The 14143-nt window shown below is 43.0% G+C and overlaps 1 protein-coding gene across 1 annotated transcript in view; it reads right to left on the bottom strand.

Annotated features, from left to right (window-relative positions):
* Nucleotides 1-14143, bottom strand: part of GRM1 (glutamate metabotropic receptor 1) — a 423450-nt gene that overhangs the window by 34680 nt on the left and 374627 nt on the right. Inside the window, exon 7 of the mRNA XM_063443594.1 lies at nt 9993-10119. Within this exon, the coding sequence (XP_063299664.1) occupies nt 9993-10119 (127 nt within the window). The remainder of the gene's footprint in view (nt 1-9992; nt 10120-14143) is intronic.

The following is a 14143-nucleotide window of genomic DNA, read 5'->3' as shown; positions in this document are numbered from 1 at the left end:
ATTTAAACAATAAATTAGGCAATTACAAAAAATAGGTATCACTCCAATCTATCCATCATTATTAAATCAACATATATATATGTATAACATGTCCATCTGAGAACTGTGACTGGTTAGCTTTGGAATCAACCAATCACAGTGATCATATTGAAAGTGTAAAGGAGGAGAAGTTTATACAAAGGCATTTCCAGCCTAGAGTGCTCAGTATTTGCTGCACCCATCACCCATCATCCAGCTAGCCAGTTAGAGGGTAATGATGGATATTTTTTTTTTATCGTTTTGCTTTTTTGTTAGTTTAGGTTGCAATACTGGATTTTTCTTTATTTGAATATGTTTCATCTGTGTTTTATGTTGTTTAGTCATATATGGTCAAAGACGGGAGATTGCAAATAAGAAGATCTCCAATGAAGAAACCAACAGACATGTATGCTTTTTCTTTACACATTTAATTGATTGTTTTTGGATTACTAATTAGTGAGTTTGGATAGGTAGAATACAAATTGTAAGGGATGGCTATGAGCTTGGACCAATTTTCATTTTTACGTAATTATTTAGGTTCTCTGGGAATCCATGTTTTTTTATAGTTGGCCAAAATATATAGTTAGTGTAACTAGTAGTATAAATCTTTAAATCATTTCCTGTCAGTGTAACAAATGTTCTGGTTCTCTTAGTGTGTTTCTATTTGATATATACACAGTACTCTTAACCAGAAAAAAATCTGGCGACGAGTACAGAAAGGGTTACAGGGGTACTAAAAGGGCTTAACCCTAGAGCATACAAGAAATAAAGAAAATTAGGAAATGAGGGGAAAATACTCCTCTATAAAGAGAGGAAGCCAATCCCATCAAAACCAGTACCCCCTTTAGAGCAATATATAAAAACTTGCAAAAAACTGTATCTCAGGCATGGCTCAAAAAAATAATAAAGTTTTATTAATAGTAAATAAACGTTAAAAATATACACCAAGTGTCTATAAACACACACCAGACTGCTTAACCTACAGCTAAATGTGGATAAATGCTAAGGGATACAGAGCTGCTAAGCTCAAAGAGCTCGCAACAAAGTTACGATAGATGCAACTTATTACCTCATATATAACTCACTCAAGTAGCCGAGTGATATGGTAAACAATGTTGCAACGTAAACAACATAACAGCAGTGGATCTCCAATAATCACAGCATAATGGATATTAGCTGTTATAAACCCAAATTAGTCCAAATACAATGAAGTCATGATCATATATATTTGGGAAAACCATATTCCCTCTATAACTACTTACTGTACCTAAAGTCCTTAACCCCTTAAGGACCAAACTTCTGGAATAAAATGGAATTATGACGTGTCAGACATGTCATGTGTCCTTAAGGGGTTAAAGATCCTATTGACTTAATAAATACTCTGATCGCTTATACTGAATCAAGACTATATGTGTCAAAAGATGAGTAAATCGAAAGGACAGGAAGAAACAGATAATTGAAATTAAAGTAAGAAGTAGTATAGAGAATTCTGTATTAATCACAACTTGATATAGCTGTATATGGAAGGAGACTTAGCCGGCCAAAAGAGTCCCTAAATTGGTGTAGCGTGTTAGAACATAACAGGCCAAATATAAAGCAGTCTGCAAAAGTGAAAACACCTACAGCCCGACGTGCGTTTCGGCGATAATAATCGCCTTTCTCAAGGGCACGATCTCTGAGGAGATCATAAGATACTGGAAGAAGTAGAGGGTAATCTACCGACATTTCTAGAAGGTTTGAGTACCAAGGTTGGGCTTTCAAGAGTGGCGTTATTAAGAGAATCTTGACACCAAGAGTTCTGAGACGATGAAGAGTCCCTATCAACAGCAATGCCTGTAGGAATGTGTCGACGGCCTGGGACAACAGATCTGGTAGCCAACTGAAGAAGGCCTTGGTCTGACGATTCACTCTGGAAGCAAACAGGTCCAGAAAGAGAGGTCCGCGAAGTAGTTGTAGAGGATAGAAAATATGCAAATCTAGGTGTCAATCGCGAGCGTCTCCAGTGCTGGGAGTACCAGTCCACCACGAGATTGTCTGGTCCCGGAAGATACTACGCTCGAAGAGAGAGATTCCTGTCCAGACAGAATTGATAAAGTTCTCTCGTGAGGTCTGACAGGAGTTTTGAACGTAAACCCCCTAAACAATTGACATAACGGACAACGAAAATGTTATCCATCCTGTGGATCAGAGAGCAGTCGTAAGCGTCCTTGGCGAAACTACGAATCGCAAAGGATCCGGCCATCAGTTTGAGCCAGTTGATGTGCATTGTGCGTTCTGACTTTGTCCAGAGTCTGCCTGTGGAGATGTTGGAACAGGTTGTGCCCCAGCCTAGAAGGCTGGCGTCTGACTCTAGAATAAAATCGGGTTGGCTTCCGAAGATAGCTTTCCCTTTCCAAGCTTAATTCTAATCAGACTTCTTCCATTAGAAAAATGTGTTGGTCATATGACTCGGATCTGCGAAGAGAATATATCTTTAGGCGTTGTATCGCCCTGTACTGAAGATGGCCAGGGAAAATTTCCTGGATGGAGGCTGAGAGTAGCCCTATGATTCGCGCTAAGTCGAATGCATTGAGAGGACAGCAGTCCTCGAATATCCATTTTGCTGGACTTTATCTTTGACGCTGAAGGATCAAAAGGACGGAACAGAGTAGACTGAGACGGAAGAAGGGATGATTTCTCAAAATTGATTATGAATCCGTGGTTTTAAAGGAGAGATTTTGGCATCTCCGTGTGTATTAAAAGGGTGCCTGGATCTTGAGCCATGAGTAGAATATCATCTAGGTAGACGATGGATTGAATACCTTGAGACCGGAGAAGAGCCATAAAGGGTTTCATCAGTTTAGTGAAACACCAAGGGGCGGAAGATAGACCAAAAGGGAGGCAAGTTAATTGCTAGAGATCTTGTTGCCAGAGAAACTGCAGAAAGTGACTAAGCGAGGATGTCACTGGGACAGTAAGATATGCGTCCCTTAAATCAAAGCGGGAGAACCAATCTTCCTCACAGAGAAAGTCGCGAAGCATGTGTATGCCCTCCATTTTGGAGTGGCGATACACCACAAATTGATTAAAATCCTTTAAATTGATAATTGGGCAAAATTCGTCGGATTTCTTCCAAACCAGGAAAATGTTGTTGATAAGCCTGGGTGGACAGGGAGAGCACTTGATTGCACCTTTATCTCTGAGATTGCAAAGTTCTTAGTGTAGGATTGTGGTGTCCAACAGGGAATTATGTAGGGGATGTGGAGGGAATTCTTGAAGAGGGTCTGATACAAAATCTATGTGAAACCCGGACACTGTTTGAAGGATCCTGAGTAAGTAGAGACCACTGTGGGAAAAAATGGGTTAGACGGCTTGCAATAGGTACTAGAAAATAAGGTAAGTTGATTACCAGGAGCACTGCGACCCCTGAGTGAAGCGGATCCACGTACTCTGATTGATCCTCTGTTTGTAAAGAGCGGTCATTGGTAAGGGCGCATATAACCCGTGTTCCAAGGCTCAGAGGGGCGAGGCCTGTAACCTGAGAAGACAGTTCTGCCGGTTGCTCGGCCTCTATGGTGACCGTCCCTCCCAGAAAAATGATGGAATGGAAAACTCTGCTTAGGGACGTTTGGGCCCTTGAGAGAGGTAAAAACAGATGTGTCTGTTGAGCTCTTTCATACATTGGTCGCCAAACAAAAGGCCATTAGCTTCATGGCTGAGTTATTTTTAACTTAAATCTGCCAACTTTGCGTCAATCTTATATAAGACAGCTTTACGCCGTTCAGTGGAGATAGCCACATTGGCATTGCCTACCAAACATAAAGCTCTTTGCACCCACTCACGCACTAGATGTGGATCCAAGGAGCCCTCCGTTATTGCTTCATCAGTTAATATGAAGATCTGTATTAAGGGACCTGCGATGTCAAGCTGTTTGTCCTGCACAGTTTTCAGACCTTGTTCAAGACCTTTGCGGGGATCCTTTAAAGATTTACTGAGGAAAGGGATCAGGAGAGGGTCAAATTCGGGCATTTGTGCCACTATCAGGAATGGTTGGATGGGGGCATTGAGCTTCTCAATTTCCTTCTCAAGTGGTTTGTGGAGCGACATCCTGCAAAACTGGGCTATGTGGTCTGGTGGCACCCACTCGGCTGCACGAGGATGTTTGATGATCCTGGGGTCAAAAAAGGGTTGGCCACTAGAGTCTAATAAGGTATCAGACTGATCCTGGGTTTTGGGAGGATGTTTAACCAAGTGGGAGACTTGGGAAACTGGAGGCTGTTTAACAAAAGACTCCTTGACATAAGGAGTATCAACGTGGGGCACATCAGTGGGGAATTCTTCATCAGAGTACCCCGCTCAGTATTCATCCACGACCTGTAGGTCATAGTAGGATGTGGAACCCTCTAAAGGGTCAATCATTTGTTGGCTTGTGGAGGCATGGGACAACCTTGGAGTTTTAGCAAGCGCCTTGCTTTTACCGGCTGAGGCATTATTGACCTTCCAGGGATGCTTACGCGGAGCCCCCTCATGGTCGGATTCATTGTGGGAATCCTCAGAGCCTGAGAGATTTTAGGTGAGAGGTGGTTTGGGAACAGGGTTAGACGGTTTGTGAAAGGCTGCTATGCCTTTGGGCATAGACTCTGCTATTGTGGAAGAGAGCCAAGATTTAAGCTCGGCGGAGACAGTGAATTCTGGCTGGTCAGGCATGACTGACAATATAACAGTTTTGTAAAATTATATATATATAAAATCAATAGAAAAGGCAGAGATAAGAAAAGGGTCACCCTTATGAATAATTGGGGGTCATCCAATATAGACAGGGGGGGACACCCTTTAGAATAATGCTTGGGGGTCACCCAAGAGGAGCATATGGGGGGTTACCCAATGATGCAATTGTAAGTGAGCGTCACACACTTTGTATAATAACAAACAGACGCAGTATAAGGTTATTGAGTGGTGCAGAAAGTACCACTATAGCAAACAGGGGTCACCTGTTAATAAAGGGGGTCACCCTTTAGGCAGATAATTGTTTGGATTATTTATAATCTCCAAGGGGCAGTAATACCACTTTAAATGTAACAGGTGATAAGCCTAAGGAAAAATGAAAATAAAATTTATTCAGGATATAATTGATGACAGATTAATTATTATTAATTACCTCACCCCTCTGCCAGTCCTTACATTGGCTTCCTGTATGCTATAGGAGTCAATTCAAGGTACTAACTCACACCTATAAAGCACTGAACAACTCTAGCCCCTCTTATATCTCCTCACAGATCCATAGGTATGTCCCTTCTCGGTCTCTCCGCTCTGCCCGTGACCACCTCCTGTCCGTTGTCCGCACTCGTACGGCCAACTCGCGCTTGCAGGACTTCTCACGGGCGGCTCCCTTCCTATGGCATAGCCTGCCTACCGCCATCAGACTCTCACCTAGTCTTGCATCTTTTAAGAAGTGCCTTAAAACCCATCTCTTTAGGAAAGCTTATGGCCTCCAAGACTAACCCTTACCTCACATACCTGTCTCTCTTGCCCTCTCCTAAAGGGCAGCCCACCTTATTTGATTGTAAATTCCTGTCCTATTGTGTTTTACACCCTACCTCCTATAGAATGTAAGCTCGTTTGAGCAGGGTCCTCTTCAACCTACTGTTCCTGTAAGTTTATTTGTAATTGTCCTATTTATAGTTAAATCCCCTCTCATAATATTGTAAAGCGCTACGGAATCTGTTGGCGCTATATAAATGGCAATAATAAATAAATAAATAAAATTGACCTTAAGTAAAACATAAAATGCTGCTTAGCAGGCTAAACACACTTACCTTGGAACGTCTGTTAGAAGAGGGCCCGAGTAGTTGGAAAAAACGCTTTTTTAAAAAAAAAAGGTTTGCATAGCAAAGAAATAACCACCGCTCTAATTTGAACGAAACCATCGAAACAAAATGGCCGCCGACACAGAAATTGAGGCGGTGACCTATTCGCGTCACGGAGAGTCACGGGAAATTAAAAGGGTGTGAAAAGGGAGATTAAACTCGCAGCAGTGCGGCTCTGAAACAGAGCATCTGTGAAGACTATAATAAGCCGTGATCAGATCGCTGTCGGGTGAAAGAATGTTAAGGCAGATAGGGAAGAGACAGCTAGTGCTGTCGGGTGAAAGGAATCCTATGGGCCGACAAAAAGGTCGGCACAGGGGATAATAAAAACTTGAAGCAATGCCAAGAGTAGTAAATTCATAAATATACGTAAAAGAGTAAGCCAATAAAATTATTACAATAGTATAAAGTAAAATTAAATAGAACAAGAGAAAAAGAACAATGTATATTAAACCTTGAAGGCAAATATAATTAGAATTGACTCACCTGGGAGGCAAGCATCAAAGAAAGAGGGAGTGGGAGGAGCCTCACAGGCACAATATACTGACTGGATGTGTTCTGACTGGTTGATTTTTTATACTATTGTTTAACTGTTTCTTTGCTGTTGGGAGGTTCAGTAAAGAAGGATAAAGCAAATATGAAGCCTCCTGTCTTGCCATAAAATTAGGACTTTAACTGTTTTGTTAATATCATCCGAGGTTATCCACTAATTGTCAAAACAAATTCCAAAACTAACCAGGATGATTTCCATTTTTAAATTAAACAGATCTGCCATTAAATTGCCTAAAATAGTTTAAGAATTGCTCAGGAATTAGTTAACAAAGATTACTGAGGTATATGCCAAATTAAGAAATATCAGCTGGCAGCATAAGCCGTATAGACTGTGGTTCGAAAGTTCATAATATATTACATGGGTAGAGAGTCACTACTACCCTACTACATAATTAGCCCATTATCCAACATACATGTCAGTTGATTAATAGATCACTAAACATATCCTTTTCCTAGGTTTTGCCTAAGTACTGAGGTATAAGGTATCCCTGATACCCTGGCGCTTTCTTGCATGAAGGGGTTAAAACATTCTCGAATGGTTTAACCACAAAGGTTACCTTCAGTGCCGGATGTTCAGTTTCCCCAGTGGCATCCGGCTTCTCCAACTGAGTTTCAGGAAGCATGGCGTGCCGCAGCGCAGGGGTGCCGCTGATTGACTAGGGCAGTAATCTGGCACTCTAAGCCAATCGGTTGATCCCCATTCATAATAAAGGTAAGTACCCTATATAATCTACAGGTAAAGCTTATTATGCTTAACCCTCTGTATTTGCACCATTGTGCCAAAATAAATCACGCAAATTTTATATTGGAATAAATACTACTGCTTGTATGACAAATTGGACACTTCCCACTAGTGAGTTTTATGAATACACTGATGTTAAAGGAACACTATAGTGTCAGGAATACAAACACAAGTGGCTGTTATGGTGCTGGCCCCCTCTAATCTCAGCAAAAGGGTGACTCACAGTTTACTCACCTTCTCTACCAGACCACGTCAGTCTCGCTATGGCTGGCCTCACCTGGCTGTGATCGAGATCATCAACCTTGATGATGCTAGCCAATTCAATGCTTTCCGATAGAAAAGAATTGAGAGGCTATTGCGCATGCATGGCAAAACTGTGTTGTTCCAGTCAGCATCTCCTCTTAGAGATGCATTGTATCAATGCATCCCTATGGGGAACATTCAGCATCTCCATAGTGTGGAGACCTTGAATGCCAGTGTTGAAATGTGCACCACTGACCATAAGCACCTCAAAAGGCCATTTAGTAAAAAGGTTTCAAGGCACCAATGTAAACACTGACTTTTTTCTGAAAATCTAATTTAATTACACTAAAACACTAATCTGATCTCTTTGGAAGAGAATGGGAACCATCCTTCCCTCCTGGTTAATATGGGTTCAGGAACCTTTATTTGTTTTAAACCGGCAATATTATTGATTCTTGCCATTTTGCCTGGAATAAGTCGTTGAACAGAAATCTGAGCATGTACCTCTAGCTATACCAGTCTGGGGACAAATAAAGTATGTAATTTTGTATTTGGTAAAGATCCAAATTGCAATTATGGAAACAATTCAGGGATCTTGACCACATTTTGCAAATCCATGGTCAGTTCAGAGATTTGTGAGTGACCCCTTTAACATATATTCAAAATTGCTTCTCATTCACTGAACTGTGGCCTATTAAAAATAAAATTAAAGGGACACTATAGTCACCTGAACAACTTTAGCTTAATGAAGCAGTTTTGGTGTATAGAACATGCCCCTGCAGCCTCACTGCTCAATCCTCTGCAATTTAGGAGTTAAATCCCTTTGTTTATAAACCCTAGTCACACATCCCTGCATGTGACTTGCACAGCCTTCCATAAACACTTCCTGTAAAGAGAGCCCTATTTAGGCTTTCTTTATTGCAAGTTCTGTTTAATTAAGATTTTATTATCCCCTGCTATGTTATTAGCTTGCTAGACCCTGCAAGAGCCTCCTGTATGTGATTAAAGTTCAATTTAGAGATTGAGATACAATTATTTAAGGTAAATTACATCTGTTTGAAAGTGAAAACAGTTTTTTTTTCATGCAGGGGAGGTGTGGCTAGGGCTGCATAAACAGAAACAAAGTGATTTAACTCCTAAATGACAGTGAATTGAGCAGTGAAATTGCAGGGGAATGATCTATACACTAAAACTGCTTTATTTAGCTAAAGTAATTTAGGTGACTATAGTGTTCCTTTAAGGAGATGTGTATTTATTATTATTATCGCCATTTATATAGCGAAAACAGATTCCATAGCGCTTTAAAATATTATGAGAGGTGTACTCTTATTATTAGTGTTATAATATAAAAACATATTTCGCAGGGCTTTACAATTATAGAAAGGGGATAGTTAGAGTTGAAGAAGACGCTGCTAACTTACAATCTATGAGGACTCTGATGTAGGCAAATATCTGATTAGGTGTCTTGCCTAGTACACCAGTCAATAAAAAAAAAATATATATATATATATATATATATATATATATCTATATATACTATAGGCTAAGCAACAGGTTAAAGCGTGTAAAAAAATAATTTTAGCTGGCTCTTTAGTGCAAAAATATAGTAGATTAGTAAAGAGAACACTACTCTATATCTCTATAAAAGATTCCGATTTTTTGTTTATTCCTTTTTTAATATATTCAGTGTAAGTTCAAACAATATGTAGTAAAAACACCCTGTTGATCAATTGTATACATCAAGAACATTAAGCTTGGCACAACAGAGTAGGAATGAACAAAGAATTTACATTTTTATTGTACTTTTCAAATGCACTACTTAAGCAAATGGTTTGTTTGAAGGTATAAGAACCATCTGTTTGGTACTTTCCACAATACCACCTTATGGTGTTTTTATGTTGTCCTGATGTGAAGCATAAAGACTTAACTGTGAATTATGCAAAGCAGCTACCAGCTATAAGGGATCCAAACTATTTTAGAGATGGATGAAAATGTCTAGGTTTTTCTATTGTTGTTTATTAACAGAAGTACACAAAGGCTAATGGGTCATATTCTTGAGGAAAGGGGATTTTACCTACAACAGCAGAAAGAGTCCTTCACAGTAGTAACAATAAAGTTATCTGAACTAGAGAGGTTTTGGTGTCATGTTCTTTTAGTAAACAAGCACATGCTGGGTTATACTACTTTATATGTGGATTATTAATTCTAGCTATAAATCAAAGGAGAAATCAAAATTTATTTTACGTTGGTGTCAATACAGAATATTGATTATTATCTCTTTTGTGGCATGAGTTGGATCACTTCAAATATTTTAACCTCCTTTAGGCTCAAATACAGCAGCTGGAATGTATAGATATTTAATTTAATGTTTCCTGGAAAGACTTTGAGGACGAAAGAGAGAATTCAAATTGAATTTAAAATTTGAGGCCAGGCTGGCTAAACTGATTGAGCGAATTGTTTTCAGTTGGGCTATTTTATCCTTAAATTTGAAATTCACTTTAAAATCACATTGGATTCTCACTTTAGTAAGTAGCCTAAATTTTGACTTACGGATAGGATTCCCATGAATGATGCTTTTCATTTGTTCATACCTGTCAATCCTGGATTAGGCCACCAGCCCAATTCACAAGCTTTGCAAGTAAACTCATCTTGGACAAATTCATTTTCTTTGCACGGGGTGCAGATCCAGCAGCAGCTCACTTCACCTTTCCTGATGACCTGCAGATAGAAGAATGGATTCAATAAATCCAATGTAGTGAGGGCTAAATTGATCCCAATGATATGTTAAGAACGCCCTCACATTATTCTAAGCTATGGAGTTTTCAACAATCAAATAGAGCGTTCTGAAAACTGCACTTACTCACTTTGATAAAATAAGTAATTTGATGAAATAATTGGGTAATTCTCTAAAGTGAAAACTGTAAGGAATTCAAAGTGTATTTGAAATTTAGGCCCAAAGTAGACAAACATACGTTATGCATTAGCTGGACTTTTTGAATAGCAAGATTTTAATACAGATTATGGTTGTAAATTGCATGATTTTGCTATTACATGACGAAAAGTCATGATTTTATTAAAGACACGGAGGCGAGTATTGCATAACCCTTTCTTTACTGTCCACCAATAGCAGCAAAGAATACAAAATATAATGAAAAAATGAAGAACATACATTAACATAGGCCCCTCCCCGCTCAGGTCCCGGTATATTAGGCAGCACTTCCCTTCCATAACCCTCTTTCTGAAGATGCGACTTAGTAACAATGTCCGAACAAGAACGAAAACAGAGTCCAAAAGTCCAAATAAGAGATTCTCATAACAGGGAAGCACGACCAGATGAGCTGTAGGACCAGAGATTTTCAGCGGGAAGAGTCCATTCAACTTGGATAACAGCATGCCATCTTGTTGGATTAGGCTGTGAAAACAGAAAGAGACAGGAGCCGAGAAATTAAGATCGATAATTGTAACTATTGTCAGGTACCAACTGAGGAGAAAAATTCCAAATAAATACAAACCCACATCTTAGTGTGATTAGTAAGTCTATCAAAAACATAAACCTATCCTTGAGACATGGCCCCACTTACCGTACCCAAATCTTCCATGTGACTCGTTGCAACCTACGAAATAAGGGGTGGGGAGACATGAATAATAAACGTGGGTGGGACAATACTCGCCTCCGTGTCTTTAATAAAATCATGACTTTTCGTCATGTAATAGCAAAATCATGCAATTTTATAACAAGACACGGAGGCTCATATTGCAAGTTTAAAGCTGATTAACTACGGCCGTAAAAGAATGTGGGGCCGGGCGAAAGTAAAATTCACGGAAGGTAGATTCCCTAGACCAGTCGGCTGTCCTCATAATATCTTCCAGACGAGCCCCTGCAGTCATCATCGAGGATGCTGAGGCTCCCCGGACCGAATGGGCGCCGAAGATCGTGGTATCGATGCCTGCCTGATCCAATAACCATCGCACCCATCGTGACAGTGTGGTGCTAGAGACCGGACGGAAAGGTGGCCGAAAGGATAGGAACAGCTGTGGGGATACCTGTGAACGATGACATCTGGTACGATCTTCGTATTCGCGAAGGCAAGTCACGGGACATAACGCTGGAGAGGTAGGAAAAGCGGGGTAGGACACTGACTTGATGGAGGTTTTTGTCCGGCGACTAATGTTGAACGTGACCCCGTCCGGGGTGTACGACTTGGCATCGAAGTCCAGGGCTCTAACGTCCGAAACTCTCTTGCAGGATACGAGGCAGAGCAGGCAGACCAATTTGGCAGAAAGTTGCTTCAGGGAGAGCGCTGAGTTAGCGGGCCACGACGAGATAAAGGATAGTACAATGGACACATCCCATGACGTGGAGTAGCGAGGTCTGGGTGGTCTGGAGAAACGTGAGCCCCGAAGGAGCCGGCACACCAAGTGGTGTTGACCCGCCGGGCATCCATCGAAACCTTGATGAATTGCCGAGATGGCTGACCTGTAAAGGTTGATAGTCCTGTAAGCCTTCCCCGCCTCGAAGAGGGACGTCAAAAATTGCAGAACCATGGTTACAGGGGCCGAAACGGGATCCACGTCCCTAGCCATGCACCAGCCAGTCCAAGCTCGCCAAGCTGACCCATAGGCTCGTCTAGTTCCTGGGGCCCATGCTTCCGCCAACAGGCGTCTAGTTGTGTCCGAAACTCCTTGGATTTCCCAGGGTCCCCGGAGATCCGCCATGCCAGGAGTGGGAGGGAGCCGTCCAACCGGAGCGGGTGACACCGTCCCGTCGGGTCTAGCAGCAGATTGTGGTGTGGCGGTAGCAACCGTGGGTAGTCCAACGTCATCTCGAGAATCTGGGGGAACCAAGATTGGGTGTCCCAGAATGGGGTTACCATGACTAGTTCTGCCCGGTGTCTGCGGGTCTGAAGGAGGGAGCGTGGAATCATGGAAAACGGTGGAAAGGCATATAGGAGGTCCCTGCTCCAGTCTTGCAGGAAGGCGTCTACTGCCTCCGCCATCGGGTCTGGCCTCCAGCTGAAGAATCGAGATAGCTGGGTGTTGAGTCGGGAAGCGAAGAGGTCGATAGAAAAGGGGCCCCAGAGAGATGATAAACTGGAGAACACCTCCGTGTCCAACTTCCAGTCGCTGGAGTCTGAGAGATAACGTGACCCCCAGTCTGCTTGGACGTTGTGCAGACCAGGTAGATACTCCGCGTGGACCATCAGGTTCCGTTCCAGGCAGAATCCCCAAAAGTCCTTCGCCAGGGTGGCCAACACTGCTGATTGTGTACCCCCCAGATGGTTGACATATCTCACCGCCGAGACGTTGTCCATTCGTAGGCGGATGCAGGTTAGGGCTCTGTCCCTCGCGAAGCTGCGGATGGCGAAGGAGCCTGCCAGAAGTTCCAGTGCGTTGATGTGTAGCCGTGACTCGGCTGCCGACCAACGACCCCCTGTAGATATCCCGTCGCAATGGGCCCCCCATCCGTGGAGGCTTGCATCGGAATCGATTGTGAATTCCGGTTGCGGGCCGAAGATCGCCTTGCCGTTCCATGCAGAGAGGTTGAGAATCCACCAACGCAATTCGTCTTTTGTTTCGGTGTCCAGTGACACTTGGTCTGCGTAAGACGCACCAGTTCTCAGGTGTGCGATCTTCAGGCGCTGCAGTGCCCGGTAGTGGAGTGGGCCCGGGAACACTGCCTGTATAGAGGAGGCCAGTAGGCCAATGAGCCGTGCCAGCTGTCGCAGGGTGAGTTGGGGCCGAACTAGAGCCCTGCGTAACTTCTTGCGTATGGTGAGAATCTTGGACCTTGGCAGGCTCAGAGTCGCCTCCTTTGAGTCCACGAGGAATCCTAGGAATTCCATTCGCGTGGCGGGGGTTAGGCATGACTTTTCCCAATTGATAACGAAGCCCAAGCGGGAGAGGAGGTCTATGGCCAGCCATAGGTGGGCAAGGAGAGTGGAGCGATCTTGAGCCATAAGGAGTATGTCGTCTAGGTATACGATTAGACGAACTCCCCGGCTGCGTAGCCACGCCATGACAGGACGTAGTAGCTTTGTGAAGCACCACGGTGCTGAGGAGAGGCCGAAGGGTAGGCATGTAAAACGCCAAGTCTCTCGTTGCCATTGGAAGCGTAGGAGGTCTCGGGAGTCCGAGGCAATTGGCACCGTCAAGTATGCATCCTTGAGGTCTAGCTTTGCTAGCCAGTCTCCGTGAAGGAGAAGGTCCCGTAATAGGTGAATACCTTCCATCTTGAAATGGCGGTATCGGACTATGGCATTGAGGGGGCGTAGATTTATGACAGGCCTCAATTGTCCGCCTTTCTTTTCCACAAGGAAAATATTGCTTATGACCCCTGTGGGTTCGGGAGGAGCTTTTTCTATAGCCCTTTTGGTAAGAAGGGTGGAAAGCTCCATGTCGATCCGTCTGCGATCCTGGAGAGAAAAGCAGATCGGTCGAGGAGGGGGAATGTGTACGATGTTGTCTATCAGTTCTATGTGAAACCCTCGAATGGTAGTCAGTACCCAGGGGTCTGAGGTAATTTGTGACCAAGCTGGCAAAAAATGTCGGAGTCTGCCCCCTACACAAACACGAGAAAAAACATGAGGCTTGAGGTAACTCACCGTAGGGTCGTCTCGAACCAGGTTGTCCTCGGAAGCCTCTAGATCGCCACGGGCGTCCTCGAGATGGGAAGAAGGAGGGGCGGGTGTTAGCCTCCTGGTATTGGGAGCGTTGGTGAAAGGAGCCTCGTCCCGTGCCACGG

This window comes from Pelobates fuscus, chromosome 2 (genome assembly GCF_036172605.1).
Source record: "Pelobates fuscus isolate aPelFus1 chromosome 2, aPelFus1.pri, whole genome shotgun sequence".
Lineage (NCBI taxonomy): Eukaryota > Metazoa > Chordata > Amphibia > Anura > Pelobatidae > Pelobates > Pelobates fuscus.
This window is presented reverse-complemented; position numbering and strand designations above follow the sequence as displayed.